The sequence below is a fragment of the Rissa tridactyla genome, chromosome 7 (assembly GCF_028500815.1).
Source record: "Rissa tridactyla isolate bRisTri1 chromosome 7, bRisTri1.patW.cur.20221130, whole genome shotgun sequence".
Lineage (NCBI taxonomy): Eukaryota > Metazoa > Chordata > Aves > Charadriiformes > Laridae > Rissa > Rissa tridactyla.
In genome coordinates this window covers 44413538-44432289 of record NC_071472.1, presented here as the reverse complement: position 1 = coordinate 44432289, position 18752 = coordinate 44413538, and the positions used below count along the sequence as shown (strand labels likewise).

The following is an 18752-nucleotide window of genomic DNA, read 5'->3' as shown; positions in this document are numbered from 1 at the left end:
CAGGGGCAGGGTGAGGGGCTGGACATGTGAGGGCAGGGGCGGTGAGGGAGACCCGGAGCGGTACCAACCCCCCGCCGCCAGGGGCCGCCCTGCGCGGCGCTGGCAGGGGGAGACGCGCGGAGCTGCGCGTGCCGCCCCCGCCTCTTGGTGCGTGCGTGCGCGCGCGCACGCGCGCTGGGTCCCGCGGGGGGGAGGCGGGAGGGGCGGCGCACGCGCCCCGGGGCGGTCGGTGCCGCCCCGCTGAGGTGGCGGCGGGAAGATGGAGGTGGCGACCCTCGGCGGGTTGGTGCTGCCGGGTGCCCTCGCCCTCCTCTTCATCCTTCTCTTGCTGCTGGTGGCCGTGCTGCGTCGCACCGCCCCGCCAGACGGTAAGTACCGCGGGACCGGACCGGACCGGACCGGACCGGCCCGACCCGACCCGACCCGACCCGACCCGACCCGACCCTCCCCTCCGCTCCCCGCAGGCCCCAAGGCGAACGGCATCGCCGCCGCTGCCAGGCCGGAGGAACACAGGAAGGCGAAGGTGCCGGCGCGGGCCCGGAGAGACAAGCCTCAGCAGCACAGCTTTGCCCACCGGCTGCTGGTCGCCGCTCTCAAGGTACCGTGTGTGCCTCGCCGCCCCGCCGGGCCCCCCTCCTCCTCCCCGCGATGACCGCGCTTTCTGCGTAGGGCCACAGCGGCTCGGTCTCCTGCCTGGACTTCAGCAGCAACGGCAAGTACCTGGCATCATGCGCCGACGACCGCACGGTCCGGCTGTGGAGCACCCGGGACTTCACGGCGCGGGAGCACCGCTGTCTGCGCGCCAACATGGGGCTGGACCATGCCGAGTTTGTCCGCCTCAGCCCCGACTCACGGTAGGGCCGGGCCTCCCGCACCTCCTCCACCCCAGTCCAGGGACCGGGACGTCCCATGGACAGAGCTGCCGGTCACACAGCCCATGGCCTCGGTTGGGATCAGTGATGTGTCCTCTGGGCTGCATGGAGGTGATGTCCCTCACAGGATCTTAACAGTACTGCTGATTCATGATCTCATGAAAGAGATGTGGTTCTGGGACTTAAATGTGGTTCCGAAGGCAAATATCCCAGTGCCCAGCTTGCTGCACCCATGGAAGGTGCTTATTAAGGTCTTTGCCAGCAGGCCCTGCGGCTGAGTTGAGGTGCTGGGCCTCTCTGGGAGGCTGGGGAGAGAGCTCTTGCTGGCTGGGAAGGTTGGTGGAAAAGCATGCCTTGGCACTTTGTGAAGTCGCCTCTTTTGGAGTGAGATAAGAATCTCCTTTCCAGATGTGGAGTAATAAATTCTGTTCTTTTCCATTCAGCATAGCAGTTGAGCTAACACAGGGAGAGAACTTGGTGCCCTTGTAAAGCACGCAGCTTTTTATCGGCCAGTGTGTCCCTTTCCCCAGGTGCCATTGAATGACCTATTAGCTTACCTGTTGTAGCTAGGCTGAGCTGAGGTGGCCTGTTTCTTAACCATTTTGAGTGTCTGTCCTTCCGCAGGGCATTCATTGTTTGGCTGGCCAATGGTGAAACTATTCGTGTCTATAAAATGACTAAGAAAGATGATGACAGCTTCGCCTTCACCGCAACTTCTGGGGACTTCCTAAAGAAGCACAAGGCTCCTGTCATTAACATAGGAATTGCAGAGACAGGTATGAAAAGGAGCTGCTCGCTTGTTGGGGCTCTCAAGATCATCCGGGTTGAGAGCGTTGGGAGTTTTTTGGCATTCTCAAGGCCCGTTTTGCACCGGTACTTGATTCTCTGTAGTCTCTTTGATGTTACTTTTTAGCCTTTGCTTACTACTAGTGAACTGAAAGAGGTCATTTTCAGACAGACGATATTCCTGTAAGCACAGAACCAGCTCCCCGATATGCACAGTCTCTTAATTTGCATTTTCAGGGATGCTGTTGCTGTTGAGAGGATCGCTGTTCTCTGGCCTGCCAGTATCTCTTTAACCAGTCAAAAATCTCTAGTGAGTTCATATGGTCTGTCTTGGACTTCTGGGGTCTTCTAAAACAGAGCGCTGTGAGGGGGGTATGTGTTAGTGGTGAGGGCTTGATGGATTAGTGCTTCAGGTATACGACAGCAGGCAGTTGAAGTGGGTGGATGTGAGCTCACCTCTGTAATAGGAGAGCAGAGAAAATGTTAACCGAGACCTTTGTTCGGCTGTGAAAGTGAAAACTTAAACCTGCAACAAGGAGCTGAAAGGTAAACAGGCAACTCCCTGTCTGGGCTGAGATGGGGAAGGCGAAAGCCTTGCAAGCAGGAGTCCAAAATGCTGACACAACCAGTAACCACCCATTATAGTAGTGTGACTTGTAGGCAACTACCTGCCTGCAATCCGTGACTTGAAAGCTACAGATACCTCGGGTTGTGTTTTAACCATCTGGGGAAGATGGAGTCTGCTGCATTACTTCAGCTCAGTGCTGAGCTCTGCGCATGAAACCTGAGGGGTGCTGGGGCGATGGGCATGTGTGGTCTCCGAGCGTCCATCGCCAGCTGGTAGCTCCTGAAGCCAAGGGTGCACGAAGGCATAACCAGGAGCCAAGTCTTCTGATGTTGCTCTTCGCTCTGTCCCAGGAGATTGGCTATCCTTGAATTTTGGTGCTGCTCTTAGGGTCCTTGGCTCTCCAGGTGCAGGTGGAGGTTGCCCAGCTTAGGGACCCTCCCAGGCCTTTGATTAGTTTGTGGCAGTGTTAGGCCTGGGAGCGTTTCTGATCCTTGCCATTTTTCCCCAGGAAAGTTTATCATGACAGCTTCCAGCGACACTACCATCCTGATATGGAGCCTGAAGGGTGAAGTCCTGGCCAGCATTAACACTAACCAGATGAACAATGCCTACGCCGCAGTGTCGCCTTGCGGGAGGTGAGCGGGGTGAGGTATTCCAGGCTGCTCCTGCCATGGAGCAGGAGGCTGCAGGAGTGAGCCGGAACTTTGCTCCTTCCCAGAGGACATCATCAGTTTAGACCGTTGGCAGTTAGCTGTTATTTTAATGCAATTTTCTGGGGGTTCCACATTTTAAAAAGTGATGCTGGCCCCTGAGAGCAGCCCTTCCAGGAGCACTGACTCTCCCCTGCGGAGTCTCAGACACTCGGTGGGTTGCCATTGTGCCTCAGCACTGCTGCTCCTGTTAACCGTCTCCTGAAGAGCTGAGGAGAACAGCACTGTCCACAGATAGTGGAGGTGGGACAACGTAAATGGTGTATGCAAAGCAAACAGCATTTCTTACTTGTCTGTAACCTTTTAAAGGTTAATTATAATATTAAAATCTTTATTACAGGGAGATCTGTTTATCAGGAAAATCTCGTTCCCTGCTGTCTCTAACTTGCTGCAGGAAGACTTGCTATGCTCCAGGCTCAGTGAGTTTGGGGATCAAAATAATTTAGCTTTTTTACTTTGGCTTAAGAGTTTCTCATTCCTAAGTTGTTCTGGTACCTGGTGGCCTTCGTTAGCGTTCCCTTTACCAGCCTGGTTTCAGTGAAAACTGAAAACTTTTTCAGCTGACCAAAAATGTGAGCATCAGAGCCTGGATAGGTTTGCCTTCAAGGAGCCCTGTCACAGGCGCCTCTCCGCGCACGGCTGGCCCTGGCCCTGCCTCGCTCAGGAGGCTAGAGGAGAGCTGGGCTGGCCCCGTGGTAGGTGACGTACACCCTGTGTCTCTGTTTTTTCGTTCACCCAGGTTTGTGGCATCCTGTGGCTTTACCCCCGATGTGAAGGTGTGGGAGGTGTGTTTTGGCAAGAATGGAGACTTCCGAGAGGTGGCCAGGGCTTTTGAGTTGAAAGGCCACACTGCCGGCATATGTTCCTTCTCCTTCTCCAATGACTCGAGGAGGTGAGTGTGTGTTACCTGCTGCCTGAAGTCATTGGCTCTGGCTCGCCCCTAGCACATGTGAGCTTCCCACTCCTGGTGTGCACCAGCAGCCCGGCTCCTGACACCTGCATATTCCCCATGGATTTCCTCCTGGGGGTGACAGCTATCCGAGCATTGGAAAGAGGGCGAGGGGTGTAGGTGGGCACTCGCGCTTCCGAAAAGAGCTCTCTGTCCGCAGAGGATTCCCAGATGGCAGGTGTGAGGGGGAAGAGGTGCTGCTGATTTCCTTGCGCTCACCTGTGCTCTGTCTCCTGGCTACAGGATGGTGACCGTTTCAAAGGACGGGACGTGGAAGTTCTGGGACACGGACGTGGAATATAAGAAGCAACAGGATCCGTACCTGCTCCTGACGGGGAAGTGCAAGGTGACAGAGCCATGTCGCATCGCCCTGTCCCCCGATGCTCGTGTCGTCGCCATCTCTAGTGGCACAGACATTGTGGTGTACAACACGAGGCGAGGCGAGGAGGAGGAGCGCTTCCTGGCTGTGCACGGACGGCCCATCACAGACCTGGCCTTTGACACCAACAGCCGCTACCTCGTGTCATGTGGGGACAGGGCCATCCATGTCTTCCACAACACCGCCGGTCACCGAGCGGTGGTGGAGGATATGGAGGCCATGCTGAAAAAAACTGGGAACAAAGCCACCCGAGAGCGGCTGGAGCAGCAGATCTCCGGCGCCCGCAAAGCGCTGGCCGCCATCTACGGCAAGAAGCACTAGTCCTGCCCCGCAGGGGCACATCCAGCTCTGCGGCCGCCTTCCACCTTTGGGAATTGGTTGTTTTGTAGTAACACTGAACAACTTGTAATAAAACCCATGCCTGGGTCCTTCCTGGCGTGTGTCCTGAGGGCAGGGGTGGGGAGCTGGGCGCCACACCTGCCTGGGGACAGGGGGGGTAACCCAGGGCTCCAGGCGCCATGCCTGCTTCCTTCCAGTGGCTTCTTACCCACTCGTGCGTTGGTATCACGTGGGTGTGATTGCTCAGACAGGGCCATGAGCTTCTTTGGGCTTAGAAAAGGGGGGGGTGTGGGGGGGGCTTTTTGCAGAGAGCTGCCCGGGCTCCGTCTTTGATGCTAAACGCGGGGATGCTAGGTAGCGTCCGCCGCTGAACGGGGCTTGCCTCAATCTAAGATGGCGGTGCAGTCGTCGTGGCCCCGCCCTCACGTCGCCTGCGTGCCCGCAGGAGGGCGGGGCGAGCCGCGCAGGCGCACTACGCCCCACCGCCCTCCCTTCTTCCGGGCGTGGCGAGCGCGGTGACGCAGCACGCGCAGGGCGTGGGCGGGGCGCGCGCATGCGCGGAGGGAGGCGGCGGGTGTTGGCGGAGCCGGGGCTGCCGGGGCTGCGGGCGCCATGTCGGGCCGCTCGGTGCGCGCCGAGACCCGCAGCCGCGCCAAGGATGACATCAAAAAAGTGATGGCGGCCATCGAGCGCGTCCGCAGATGGTGAGAGGCGGGGCCGTGGGGGGTGGGTGGGGCCTGCCAGGCGTGCAGCCAATCACCGCACCCCACGGGTGCCGGTGGAGGTGCTTCAGTGGCGAGTATCCAATCAGCGTGCTGCGTGAGGTAGCGGGCGGGGATAGCGAGTCAGCCGCCAATTAGCGGGCGCCGTCTGCTCGGGAGTGTGGGGGGGACCGGAAGCGCCGGTGATCGGCGGGCGGGCACGACCAATCACAACATGGTGTGAGGGGTGAGGGGGCGGGGAAGGCGGTGCTCTGGATTGGCGTTCCCTTGGGCCAATCGGAGCTTCGTAGGCGGGCGGGCGGGGCTTGTTGCCAAGGTAGCGCGGGCGCCGCTTCCTCCCGGGCGCCGGTAACGGCTGTGTCTGCGCAGGGAGAAGAAGTGGGTGACGGTGGGCGACACCTCCCTGCGGATATTCAAGTGGGTGCCGGTGGCCGACAGCAAGGAGGTGGGTACCGCGCGGGTGCTGCCTCCCCCCCGGCGGATCCTGGCCGGGCTCGGGGAGCCACCGCTTCCCCGGGCTCCCCACCGGGGCCGGCCGACGGCTGTGCCTCGATGCACGCTCGCTCCCCCCTCAGCCTGCACTGGGGTTTCTCCCCCTGATCTCCGTCTGCTGTTGCCCTGGGCCTGTGCTGGGCTTCTCCCTCGTACCTGAGCTCGCTGCTGGCACTGCCTGCAGTCAGTCCTCCTTGCCTTCATCCCCAGAGGACTTGCTTTTGTTTGGTGCTGCTCCTAGATAGGTGCCAACTCCTGCTTTTACTCCTGACTCTGAACCCTTCACAGATGAAGTTTTGCCTCTCAGTTAGAAAAATTCCGGAAAAGGAAAAGGTCTGCACCATCGCATCCCTCTGGGCTGCTGGGAGAGAGAGAAGGGAGGGGTTTGTGTATCCTCTTGCCAGCCGTGGGCTCCTCCAACCTTGTGTTTCTGTTTTTCTTCCTCTCCTCAAGAAAGAGAAATCCAAATCGAGCAGCAGCACTGCCCGAGAACCCAATGGCTTCCCAGCTGACACCTCTGCTAACTCCTCTCTCCTCCTGGAGTTCCAAGGTAAGTCTGGCTGAGCCCCTTTCAAGCTGGGGAAAGACTCTAAGGCCTTAGAGGAGCTGGGATGTTGTTGGCTTATGTATGCTACATACATTAGGAAGAGCAGCGTCTGTCGTCAGTGTGGGCTTGTGCTGATCCACTTGTGCACTGTCCCCGCTGAAGCTGTTCATTTTTGCTGTCAGCAAGAGTCGGAATTGTTTGCTTCCGGAATCTTCCTGTGGGAAGCCTCACAGGGAGCCAGAGGAGCGAGGGTTCCTGTCCCCACTTTGCAGTCCCTGCTGGGGAGAGATCGGCAGCTGCCTGTAGCTGAGCCCCCTGCTTCCAGCAGGGACTTGCACGGACCTTAGGATGAAAGGACCTTGCTCTTGATCCTGGAGCGCTGCAGCCAGCTGTGAGCAGGCCAGGCTCTGTGGTGGAGCCACGCGAGGTTTAGGGCGGCCCATGGACTCACTGCTGAAGCAGGACGTACACCTGTCCCCCGCCTCTCTATTTGCCTCTCAGTGTGGCCAAGGAAAATCAGGGAACACATTGGCACTTCCAGTAGATGCGCTGAGGATGTTAGCGTTGCAGGTCTGCAGTTTGGGGCTGCCACTGGAAAAGATGTGTGCCAGGGTTGCCTCCCCGTCCGCAGGCAGGTGCTGGGCATTGCTCCTGCTGTTAGATCGCTGCCTCCCAAACAGAAGAGCTACAAAACCCTGGTAACGCAGGCGAGAGGTCTCCTGCCCTCAAATGCCTGGGGCCCTTGCAAGCTGCAGACATGAGGTTGGGCAGCGCAGCGCTTTGGCCCTGTGCCTTCCGCCCATTTTTTCTGAATAGCCTGGGGTTGCTCTCTGTCTGCTCAGACTCAGTCCCTGGGCAGAAGCACCCCCTCTCCCGTGGGCCAGTTGTGTCTCTGATGACAGCTGCGTCCTGGCAGGGAGTCCTGTGCCCAGCAGCGCTTACATTGATCAGTGACAGTGAACCCCCTGTTCTCTAGCTGCCTCTGACTGTGCTCTTCCTTCTCCCTAAGACCCCGGCTCTCAGTGCCGCCCTCGGCTACCTGTGCCCCTGGGTCAAGGTGCTCTTCTTCACCAGGTGCTGTTTCTGCAGATGAGAACAGCAACCAGAGCTCCCTGTCGGATGTCTACCAGCTCAAGGTGGACAGCAGCCCCAACTCCAGCCCTAGTCCCCAGCAGAGCGAGTCCATGAGTCCTGCCCACACATCCGACTTCCGCACGGATGACTCGCAGCCACCCACACTGGGGCAGGAGACGCTGGAAGGTGGGTGCTGGGCTGGGAAGGGAGGAGGTGATGGCTGGGACCAAGGAAGGCCCCGCTGGAGCTGTTGCTTGTCCAGTGGGTGACTGAGGTACTGCTGGAAGTGGATGGGGCAGCAGGGACTTGCGTCTTCTGCTGGAGGCCTCCTCTCCTGGCTCAGCACTGAGCTGGGTACCGCCGTGCTCCTGGGTCAGCAGTTTCGGTAACCCTTCTGTTCTCCCCAGAGCCCTCCCTGCCTTCCTCGGAAGTTGCAGACGAGCCTCCCACTCTCACAAAGGAAGAGCCAGTCCCCCTTGAGACTCAGGTAAGGATTGAAACCACATCTAAACACGCACAGACCGAGCTTGGCCCTTTCCCTCTCGTTGCTGCCCCTTGTAGCAGAATTCCCTCGATGGATGGACTTGCTCTGCAGTCCCAAAGTGCCCTCCAGGAGCTCCCCAAACCTCCTGGCTTCTTGAGCTGTCCCCCAGGTCAGTTCAGGTGTTAAAGCGTGATGAAGGGATACGGAGCTGCAGTAAAACAACAGTTTTAGCTGACTCCAGGACTGAAGTGTGTTCCCACTCCTGATCCCCTGGGGGTTCCTCACAGATGAAAGCCCAGTGTTTTCCCACAGTGTGACACAGCTTTGTATAGGTCTGTGTAGCTTGGTGGGCACGCTGAGCTCCTCTCACTGCCTGTGACCTCTGGCTCTTGCAGGTAACTGAAGAGGAGGAGGACTCCGGTGCACCGCCTCTGAAGAGATTTTGTGCCGATCAGAACTCTGTGTGCCACACGGCCTCAGAGAGCTAGCCTGCCTGTCCCCGGGGAGAGCGCCTTCGCCAGCCCTCGCAGAGCCGCCTGCCCTCCCGGGGGGACAGGGTGCTCCCTCCGCCCGCCCCTTCCCCAGGGACGGGCGCTCCCACTGCTCGCCAACCAGCCTGCCCTGCCCTGCCCTGCCCCGCGCCGGGGCAGGAGCCTCTCGCCGGCCCCGGCCTCCCCCGGGCGCACGGGACCGCCACCGGCACCCGCAAATCTGCCTCTATTTATTGGCTCCCTCTCTCCCTGCTGAGCTGTACCCTAGCGGGGCGGTCTCCGGCGGGTGGTCTGGAGTTCTCCATGGGGCTCCTGCTCTCCACGCCCCCCGGGGTTGCTGGCAGAGGCGGCGGTTCGCCTGCTCCGGCCACCCTGCCCACCCACCCCTGGGTGCCGGGAGAGAGCCGCCTTCCACCTGCACCAAGCGATTTTCCCGGTCTCTTGTGAGCCCCGGGTGGGGGTGGCGGGGGGAGCAAGCAGGGATCCGCTGGGACGCTGTGCAATAACCTGCGAGTTTTAAGCCATGAGTGTTGGGAGAGACGGGAGCGCTCCCCCTGCGGCGGGCAGGCACCGGCCTGCCCCCGCTCTGCCGCCGGCTGCTGGGATGCCCCCCCCCCCCCCCCGCCTTTCTCCCCCCCACCCGGAGACGGGGGAGCCCTGCCCCGGTCTCGGTACCCCCGGTCCCCGCACGGGGCAGGGAGGCGGCAGGGTGCCGGCCCCCCCACCCCTCCCCGGCCTCCCCGCTGCGCCCGCCGCCCGCCCGTCCCCCCCCCGGTCCCCCCGCCGCCACTGCATGTCCCGCCGAGTCTGCGATCGAGCCTGGCGAAGCCGAAGGCGCGGCCGCGCGCGTGGAAGTGGAAAGTTATTTTAGCACTGAATAGAATATTTTTAAAATTAAACTATTTGAAATAACAGCGCCCGGTGTCTGCGGGGTGGGGCGGGGCGGGGGGGAGCGGGAGGCACCGCGCGGCGGGGGCGGGGGGGGGGGGGAGGGCGGACCCGTCGGTCCCTGGCAGCGGGCGGGGGTCGGTCCCAGCGCGCGGCGGGGCCCCTTCCCAGGCCGGGGGGGCCCAGCTCCGCTGCCGTCTGCAACCGCCCCGCCCCGGCAGCGACTCTGCGCGGGGTCCCGCGGCAGCGCCCGGTGGAGCCGCCCCGGGAGCGCCGGGATCCGCGTGTAGCCGGGAGAGACCGATTAGAACCAGGTGTGCAAAGGAGCCCAATAAATTAACGATAATTAACGTGACGTCTGTGGGTGTCTTTGCAATAGTCTGTTTTGCTTGTGCGTTGCTAATAATGATTTTAATTTTCCCGTGTTACGGTTTGAGAAACCCATAACAATTTATCGTCTTTTAGACAATTATTCTATCACCCGATGACCCCCACACACACCCGGGAAGGGGAACCGGGGACAACAAGGAAACACGAGGGTTGAAATATAAATAGGTTTAGTAGGATAAGACCAAATAACTAACAATAATCATAGAGAACCGGTATTGATCCCGATACTAATATCAGATATACAAGAATTCCATCAGCAGGAGCCGTGCACTCCCCACAGGGACAGCCAATGTGGGACCCTGCGAGCGTGGCGGCTGCGGGAGGAAGGGAAGGGCTCAGGGCTCCGGCACCGGGGTGAGGAGTTCTCCAGACCACTGCCATCAAGGGAGAGCAAAACTCCTCAGCAAAACTTCTAATTTCTATTGAATGTGCCATTCATGGTACGAAATAATCCCGTTGGCAGCTTGGGGCGAGTGCCCGGGTCTCGCTCCTCCTCATGCCCACACCTGGCAAGGCCTGAAATCACCGAGACCTTGAATCCCACGATCCTTCATAGCTGGCTATAAAGTAAATATTTTCACGAATTCCGACACTAGAGTCTTCTAAAAATGTGGTTTTCCCAGGCATTAGAAGAGAAATTAGTCCTGTTGTCACTCAAACCGGGACATCCTGTGTATTCAATCTCGTGTGTTAACCCACGCCAAAGGCGTGTGGTTTGCTTTGTCGCACTGATGCGTACAATCATGAAATGTTTTTAATCATGTATCATTTCAGGATTAAAAAAAAAAGGATAAAAGGATAAAAGGGCTGTGGATTAATTTGAAAACGAACTATCCCAATGCGGTGGTAGATACTGGGAAAATAGTTTTAGGAGAGAGATCCAGAAAAAAGACCTCTGGCAATTAGAAAAGGCAAAAAAAGGACCTTTCTATAGCAGCATGTGCATTGCTGAAGTCATGAGGAGCAGTGGTGAGGATGGAGAGCAAAGACAAGAATCGCTGCTTTGGGAAGCTGGACACAGAGCAGGTCCTCAGGGCCGGCAGCCGCTGCGCCGAGACCAGGCAGTCCTTCACAGGGATGCAGCAGCAGAGGCACTCGCTGCTTCTTGTTAAGACCGGGGGCTGTAGAGATCCAGAGCGGAAAAGCGCAGCCACAAAGCTGCGGATCTGTAGCTTGAGCTCTGGGTTGTCCCATAGGTCTTTCACTTCAGTTGTCCCCATGACTCCGAGCAACACAGCTGTATTTCTGGGTGAGAAGGAAAGCTGTGCCCGGCACCGTGATGGGAGTGGACCAAGTGCTAAGAAAGCTCTGCTGAATTTTGGTGGGGGAGCAAAGGAGACTCCTCTGAGCACTGAGGAGCATCACATCCAAGATGCCACTGCCAAGTTTTCAGAGAGAGACAAACTGATGGCTGGGGAGGTCCTGGATTTCACAGAGACAACCCATATTGAAATTAAGAACTTGTCTACAGAGAGTATCTTGGAATACATTAGAAAAACCCTTCCAAAATATGTCTCTGCCTTTGCAAACACTCAGGTGGGTTTTGTTTTGTTTTTTGGAGTGGATGACGAGAGCCGTGAAGTCATTGGAAGCCATAGCGAAGCGGAGAGAAAAGCTTTAGTAAAAACAGTAGCTGAATCCGTGGGCTCGATGCCCGTCCACCATTTCTGCGGCTCTAAGGCTGGCGCGCAGTTTCAGACTTACATCCTGAGCATTTACGAGGAAGCAGGAGGCTTGCAGGGCTACATATACGCCGCGCGAGTTGAGCCGTTCTGCTGCGCTCTTTTCCATGACAACCCCCATTCCAGTGTGGTGACAGATGCCGTGGCTGAAAGACTGAGCGTCAGGAAATGGACGGAGTTCGTGACACAGGCAGACCCAGGTAAAACCTGCGTTTACTTTAGTGCCGGCTTAATTTCTGCCTTGGTTTGTAGAGTTTCAGGAGGAAAGACCAGCTTCTTTAGCTCTGCGTTCTCACCTAATCTGGAAAAGGGGCTTTGGCCCACAGCACAGTCACAGGCACGGGGGGTGACGGTACCAAAACTGGTCCCCAACAGCAGACCATTCTGTGAAGCAATACTCTCTGAACTGGTTCTGCAGGACTTTTTGAAGCACTCCCAACTGGAATAAGCCTTCCTAGGGATCCCGTATGCCCCTAAATGAAGTGCAAAATTCAAAATCGCCCAGGAGCTTTCGTTACTCCTAATGAGAATTGCAGAAAATTTCTGAAGCTGGCTTTGTTTGTTAAGGTGGGAGGGAGTGATGGCCTGGTGGAAATCTGGCCCCTTTAGGTGCCTAAAACCATTTTGAAAAACAAAAACCTCCTTGCTGGTGCTGATCCCCATGGAGTGAAATCCCCCGTGCTTGGTGCACCAGCGAGGATCGTTCTCCATGCACGGGTTTGATCTGAGTAGATCCAGCACTTTGGCACAAGTCACATGCCAGCACTGAAGTGAAATAATCATTTTAACTGTAGTGGTGGTATAAAGCTGACCTGCGCCTTTTCTCCTCCTTCCCCTTATCAAGTACTCATAACATCTGTAATGAAGTCGGCAGCGCTAGGGTGGCTACTAACACCTGGTCAGTTGTCTCTGCAAAGGTCAGCTTGAAGTTCACAAAAGTCCTTTCACGTCGCAAACTGCTCCCCCTTTCCGAGGCTCTCACACGTTTCCGATGTCTACTGAAACATGGCTTTGCACACTTGGTGTGGCTCTATAGGTTGTTAAAGGCTGTTTTGAAGGAGCAGGGTTGTAAGGGTTTGCTCGTTTTAAGGCATGTTGTCCTGTTTCATTGTGAAATCTTTCCCCTTCAAAAGCTGTGTCCTGCTTTTCATTCCACTGCTCCACAAGACCTGTATGGAGGGTCCTAGAGAGTTTATTCCGACCACAGATTTCAAAGAATCACAGAATGGTTTGAGTTGGGAGGGACCTTGAAGACCACCCAGTGCCACCCCCTGCCCTGGGCAGGGACACCTCCCACCAGCCCAGGTTGCTCCAAGCCCCGTCCAACCTGGCCTTGAACCCCTCCAGGGATGGGGCAGCCACAGCTTCTCTGGGCAACCTGGGCCAGGGGCTCACCACCCTCACAGACAAGAATTTCTTCCTCACATCTCATCTAAATCTCCCCCCTTCCAGTTTAAAACCCTTCCCCCTCGTCCCATGGCTCCCCTCCCTGATCCAGAGTCCCTCCCCAGCTTTCTTGGAGCCACTTTGGGGACTGGAAGGGGCTCTGAAGTCTCCCCGTAGCCTTCTCTTCTCCAGGCTGAACCCCCCCAGCTCTCTCAGCCTGTCCTCACAGCAGAGGGGCTCCAGCCCTCCCAGCATCTCCGGGGCCTCCTCTGTCCCCGCTCCAACAGCTCCGTGTCCTTCTGCTGTTGGTGCCCCAGAGCTGGAGGCAGCACTGCAGGGGGGTCTCACAGAGCGGAGCAGAGGGGCAGAATCCCCCCCTCGCCCTGCTGCCCACGCTGCTGGGGATGCAGCCCAGGCTGCGGGGGGTTTCTGGGCTGTGAGTGCACATTGCTGGGTCACGTTGAGCTTCTCGTCCACCATTTGAATAAGAGTTTATCAGTCTTAAGATGAAATTAACCCTCCTTTCCTGCAGGTTCCCTGTAACACAAATTTCCCTCGTGTGTGTGTCCACGGCAGTGACTGCATGAGCAAGGACATACCAGCTGCAGGACGCCTCCTGTCCCACTGGAGCCCTGGTCATGCCTGGCGGCTCTGGCCTTATGCAAAACCTCCTGTGGCCCTGGTTTGCCCTTAGAGCTGGGACATCTGGTCTCTTCCAAGGACACAGTCACAGAAAAGGCAGAAGAGGTGGTGTTGGTAGGATGGGAACAAACCAGCAAGATCTTTTGGAGATGTGTGTCTGCTGAAGAGAGCGGTGGTACATGTGGGTGGTTCCTGTAGGGTGCTGCTGTGCCGAACTGGCCCATCCGGCTCCTCTTGCCTGTGCACAGGGGTCTCAACAGTCTCATCCTGTGGCGGGTCTAGATCTTGCCTTCAAACTGTACAGCCATCCATGCTGTGAGCCCTCTCTTTCCTACAGCAAATCGAGACCCTGTTGATTTGATGGAATCTTGCCATTCTTAGCTATGTAGGCAGCATTTTCTTGAGTAGGATCATGAAGGGAAGTGTCCTGGGTTGAGCGACACGGGACTAATGCCTGGGAAAACTGCACTTTTAGAAGACTCTAGTGTCTGAATTCATGAAAATATTTACTTTATAGCCAGCTATGAAGGATCGTGGGATTCAAGGTCTCGGTGATTTCAGGCCTTGCCAGGTGCGGGCATGAGGAGGAGCGAGACCCGGGCACTCGCCCCAAGCTGCCAACGGGATTATTTCGTACCATGAATGGCACATTCAATAGAAATTAGAAGTTTTGCTGAGGAGTTTTGCTCTCCCTTGATGGCAGTGGTCTGGAGAACTCCTCACCCCGGTGCCGGAGCCCTGAGCCCTTCCCTTCCTCCCGCAGCCGCCACGCTCGCAGGGTCCCACATTGGCTGTCCCTGTGGGGAGTGCACGGCTCCTGCTGATGGAATTCTTGTATATCTGATATTAGTATCGGGATCAATACCGGTTCTCTATGATTATTGTTAGTTATTTGGTCTTATCCTACTAAACCTATTTATATTTCAACCCTCGTGTTTCCTTGTTGTCCCCAGTTCCCCTTCCCGGGTGTGTGTGGGGGTCATCGGGTGATAGAATAATTGTCTAAACAACAATAAATCGTTATGGGTTTTTTCAAGCCATAGCAGGAGGTTTTAAATGAATCATTTTAGTTACTGTTTAGTGCTGGGTTTTAAAAGTTCACATGGAAGACTTTTGATGGATATAACATACTATTTTCTTCCCCCAAGATCTTTCACATCTGGCTGATAAATTTGGGAATGCGCTCAGATTGTCAAATGACCTCTTATCAGGCCGGTTTATTTAGAAGCTGGTCTCCAGCGTGCACCTGAACTCCAAGAATGCCTCTACCCAGGTCAGCTGTTTATTCTGGGTATTTTTTTTTTAAATTGCAGATTGTATTTGACAGAACTTCTAGGAAGATAATGGGATATAAAGACAAGGTTTTAGGCACACAACTGTTAGGATATTTAAAAGATGCAGCTGCTCCAAGAATGTTGGTTTCCCTGGTTTTTCAGGTGTTTCGATCCGTTCTCCCATTTTTGCCACTAAGTGTAATCCCTAATGCACAAAATTGCTGAGAATGTACCTCGTGTCCCAGGGGTCCGAGCACTGTCTGCCCCGTTATGCTCAAAAATGAGAGTAATTAATTTATAGCAAAATTGAAATTTAAGTAATCTAATGGGGGAACTATTATTAGTCAAGATCTAATTATTACAGGTAAAGAAAGAAAAAGGTAATAAATTAACACCACTGCGATAAAAAAGTGATAATAATAGTTACCTGCACATTTCCCTGTTCCTGGCTCAGCCTTCCACCGCCACTCGCGATCCTGCCGGTGGTGGCTCCGATCTGCTGGGGGTTGTAAGGGCGAGTGGTCAGCATTGCCAGTTCTTTGGTCAGGAGTCCATAGCTGATGCTGATGGTTTCTTCTTCCTACTCCAGGATCCGCTTGGGGTCACTTGCTGTAGATTTGCTAACGCCCTTTTACCCCTTGTTCTTTCTTCTCTGGGCTGCCAGTTCACTTCTCCACTGGAGTTTAGTAAACACGGCGCGTTTCACAGATACTTGTTCTCCGTTACCCTTAAACCCGGTTTTGTCCAGCTCTGGGGCTGCGTTTCTTCATCTGACCACCTGAGAGCTGTTTCTGGCCTTGGAATCTCCTGTGCTCTGTGTCTCACCGCCCCACGCCTGAATTCGGCCCTGCAGCCTCTATTCCAAATCTCAAGACCCCTGCTGTCCTGCCAGACCCGTATTTCTGCACGCTGCATCATCATGTTAGAGGCAGAAAGATCGCGTCCTGTGCAGCAGACCTGCTTGTTGCTGCTGCCTGTATAAATTGGTTATTATGCTCAGCTACCTGGTTATTAGGAAAAATGCCATTACAGGCAAACCAAGTGAGAAAGAAGCTCCAAACAGGTCAACAAAAATTCAAGCAAAGCAACCAGACCAGTCTCCGACCTGAGGCCTTGCAAACTCAGTGTGCTCCCTGGGGTTGGGTGTTAGCAACACCACGTTGCTGGTCGTCAGGGCTGAGCACCAAGTGTTGGGGTGCGGGATGTCTGATCGGCTTTGACGCTTGTCTCGCCCGGTGAGTTAATCCTGCCACCCTGCTCATTGCTGCCGGGGAACCCCAGGCTAGGACACAGGAGGGGAGGCAAAGCTCAGCCCTTACCCTGCAGGGGTAGAGGAGAACCTTGTCTTGCTTCTGTTTTCCGGTGAAGACTTTATTTCAGACACACTTCGGCTGTAAAAGCAGCAATGGTTGCTGAGCAACAAATACTCCCACATACCAAGCCCTGAAGGGAAAGGGAAGAGAAGTAGCCAAAGGCGATGTAAATCCTGTGCTGTTCCCGCCGTGCTGGGGCATTAGGTTGAGCTCAGAATGGAATTCCAGGGAATTCCAGGTCCTTGCACGGTATCAGAACCGCTCCAATCAGTCACAAACCTTCTCATTAAGCATAGGCCATGCATTACTTTTTTTTCCCAAATTCTGACCTATGGATGTATGTATTAATTGCTGATTTTTCTAATATTTTTTTTGTGATTTTGCTATCTTTTCGCATCTGTTTTCAGGAATTACTCTCAGATGATGGATATACTGAGAGGTTCATAGTGGTTTGGTCCAGGATATGCGATTGCTGTTTCTTGACGAGAACGTGGTTTGTAAATGGAAAGCAGAGACGCAGTCAGTGTGTACGCTGTGTACGTGTGACCGTCTGCTTGCGCTTGAGATTTGTCTGTGTGTTACGAACGTGCAGAGCTGTAATTTCAACCTGTTGCTTAAAACCGTTGGGATGAGATGGAGCTTCATGTATTTCCCTATATTTAATAGGGATGTGAATCCATACATCAAGAGCCCAGTCGTGCTCCTAGGTGCCTTTTCCCTTGCTGTACGCATTGTGTTTTACCAGTCAGGAGCGTAGGAGATGCTGCCAGAGGGCTGCTCCATCTGGTTCAACCACGGGTCTCACTGCGGCAGCAACACATCTGTCTAAATAATAATAATGCCTAAATAATGAGAGGGCAGGTAAAAAGGAGACAGATCCCTCCAAAGAGACTTTTTCTTATTCCATTTAGAAGTCAGGCATGCCTGAAGTACGGAGTTTACATCTCTTTTATTCATATAAAAAATCCTTACAGATTTCCCACCAGGTATCCTGGGAATGCTGAATTTTTTACTCATGCTAAATAATTTATTTTGACGACCTCCTGGTATACTATATTCCTCCAGTAGCTGGTGTGTTGAGTAAATTATTTGCTGTTATTTTGTTTTTCTAATTTTTGATTTCTTTTTTCTAGCGGGTTCTAAAGAAATCAAACGGAAGCCAGAAACCATCTGCGCCGACCTGTTCTCAGAGTATCCTGGATTAGAGGATTTAATGAAAAAATGGATCCATCCGCTTAACAAGGGGGTACCGATGTTTTCAAGGAGCTGGGCTATTGACATTGGATTGCTGAAAAAACAGGATGTTGTGTGTGATGCTCTCTTAGTAGCTGAAAATGCGTATCCAGTATTGTATACTGTAGTCGAGGGCGCCTCTTCTGCTGAGTCTGAAAACTCGAGAGAAACCGCTCACACATTAAAGCAGAAACTAGTCAATGTTGGGGGATATGACTCAAAAGCGTGCGTGACTCCCCAAATGCTGCACCTGAATGGCGCAAAGAAGCAGATGGAAGTTGCAGAACATGATGTTCCCCAGCAAGAAAAACCAAGAAAACCGCTGTGGTTACCCCAGCTTGTACCCAGAGAATTACATCCTCACCTCCAGGGACATCCCCGCGTTCCTGCCTGCGCTTGTGATCGCTGTGCTGAGCTTTAGGTCCTTCTTAAGTGGCCTCCTCGGCAGCGAGATTTTCAGCCTTCTCACTCTCAAACAGTATGAGCTGCTCTCCAAGAACCTGCACAAAGTCAAGAAGCAGTTTGTCCTTGGTCTTCCTGGAACAGGGAAAACAATCATGGCTTTGAAGATCGAGAGAATACGGAACATTTTTCACTGTTCTGCAGCAGAGATACTCTACAATTGTGAAAATCAACCCTTGAAGAAGTTTGTGGGGTAAGCAATAAAGTGTTTTTCCCCCTTTTTCTTTCATGCCGTCCTCTGTACATACAGCACAAGCCCTGCTGATTTTACATCTGTTTGACAAATATATCTTTGGCTGACACAAACACACAATAATCATCTCGAGAAAGGTGTTAATACTGAAAGTCCTATTGAGCTGAGCTCCGGCCCGGATCCAGCATTCGCTGGCTGTGGTGAGAATCCCATGTTCAGTGATTGCTGGATTGCGTTAGACCATCAAAAGACGATGGCCTTAATTTAAGAGTCTATTACAGCTGGTGCTGACACCAAAACTACCCACCTGCCTTTCTCTGTTGCTGCCTCAACGCTACCTGCGCTGGGCCTGATGGAAGCTTTTGTGCAGCTGTGCTGGGAACTGGACCTTGGACCAGGGCCGTCCAGACAAGAACAGAAACTACCCTTTTTTTTGGTAGAGGATTTCAGGCAGAGCAGTTCCCCAGTCCTGTTCTCACTGCATTTCCACTTGTGTCCATGTGGAGAGGTCAGCAGGCTGTGGATATTGTCTGCCTAGACTTTCGAAAAGCATTTGACACTGTTCCACATAGAATTCTCATGGAAAAACTGGCGGCTCATGGCCTGGATGAGCATACGATCTGCTGGATCGAGCACTGGCTGGATGGGCAGTCCCAAAGAGCGGTGGTCAATGGAGTTAAATCCAGCTGGCGGCTGGTCACAACTGGTGTTCCTCAGGGCTCAGTGTTGGGACCATTTCTGTTTAACATCCTTATTGATGACCTTGATAAGGACATAGAGTGTATCATCAGTAAGTTCGCAGGTGACACCAAGTTAAGTGGGAGTGTTGACTACATGAGGATAGGGAGGCTCTACAGAGAGACTTGGATAGATTGG

The 18752-nt window shown here is 54.6% G+C and overlaps 3 protein-coding genes across 7 annotated transcripts; all 3 read left to right on the top strand.

Moving 5' to 3' along the window:
* The first annotated feature begins 188 nt into the window (after nucleotides 1-188).
* TBL2 (transducin beta like 2) lies at nucleotides 189-4692 on the top strand. 4 transcript variants are annotated; one of them, XM_054209744.1, is made up of 7 exons: nucleotides 189-368; nucleotides 465-598; nucleotides 670-854; nucleotides 1497-1648; nucleotides 2735-2861; nucleotides 3676-3828; nucleotides 4129-4692. In XM_054209744.1, the coding sequence occupies exons 1-7, from the start codon at nucleotides 260-262 to the stop codon at nucleotides 4583-4585; spliced, it is 1317 nt and encodes a 438-aa protein (XP_054065719.1). In that variant the 5' UTR covers nucleotides 189-259; the 3' UTR covers nucleotides 4586-4692. The 4 variants fall into 4 exon arrangements, with proteins under 4 accessions (XP_054065719.1, XP_054065722.1, XP_054065720.1 ...); XM_054209747.1 differs by lacking the exons at nucleotides 189-368; nucleotides 465-598; nucleotides 670-854 and adding an exon at nucleotides 855-983; XM_054209745.1 differs by lacking the exons at nucleotides 189-368; nucleotides 465-598; nucleotides 670-854 and adding an exon at nucleotides 857-1207.
* A 444-nt stretch (nucleotides 4693-5136) lies between these two features.
* Nucleotides 5137-9325, top strand: BCL7B (BAF chromatin remodeling complex subunit BCL7B). Of its 2 annotated transcripts, none has more exons than XM_054210090.1 (6): nucleotides 5137-5307; nucleotides 5695-5770; nucleotides 6271-6367; nucleotides 7454-7624; nucleotides 7846-7925; nucleotides 8318-9325. In XM_054210090.1, exons 1-6 carry the CDS (start codon nucleotides 5216-5218, stop codon nucleotides 8408-8410), a joined length of 609 nt encoding a protein of 202 aa, XP_054066065.1. In that variant the 5' UTR covers nucleotides 5137-5215; the 3' UTR covers nucleotides 8411-9325. The 2 variants fall into 2 exon arrangements, with proteins under 2 accessions (XP_054066065.1, XP_054066064.1); XM_054210089.1 differs by having other exon boundaries at nucleotides 5138-5307; nucleotides 7439-7624.
* Nucleotides 9326-10128: 803 nt separating this feature from the next.
* On the top strand, nucleotides 10129-17880 carry LOC128912411 (schlafen family member 11-like). The gene is given in 4 exon segments (XM_054208249.1): nucleotides 10129-10146; nucleotides 10481-11573; nucleotides 17122-17492; nucleotides 17533-17880. Coding segments are annotated over 4 exon segments (1830 nt in total).
* Nucleotides 17881-18752: the final 872 nt, after the last annotated feature.

Excerpts from the sequence above, each read along its gene's own strand:
- TBL2 (XM_054209744.1), top strand. The coding sequence starts at position 260 with ATGGAGGTGGCGACCCTCGGCGGGTTGGTGCTGCCGGGTGCCCTCGCC. Across the intron at positions 855-1,496 it reads CGCCTCAGCCCCGACTCACG|GGCATTCATTGTTTGGCTGG; the intron begins GTAGGGCCGGGC and ends GTCCTTCCGCAG. Across the intron at positions 3,829-4,128 it reads TTCTCCAATGACTCGAGGAG|GATGGTGACCGTTTCAAAGG; the intron begins GTGAGTGTGTGT and ends TCCTGGCTACAG.
- BCL7B (XM_054210089.1), top strand. The coding sequence starts at position 5,216 with ATGTCGGGCCGCTCGGTGCGCGCCGAGACCCGCAGCCGCGCCAAGGAT. Across the intron at positions 6,368-7,438 it reads TCTCCTCCTGGAGTTCCAAG|GTGCTGTTTCTGCAGATGAG; the intron begins GTAAGTCTGGCT and ends CTTCTTCACCAG. Across the intron at positions 7,926-8,317 it reads CAGTCCCCCTTGAGACTCAG|GTAACTGAAGAGGAGGAGGA; the intron begins GTAAGGATTGAA and ends TGGCTCTTGCAG.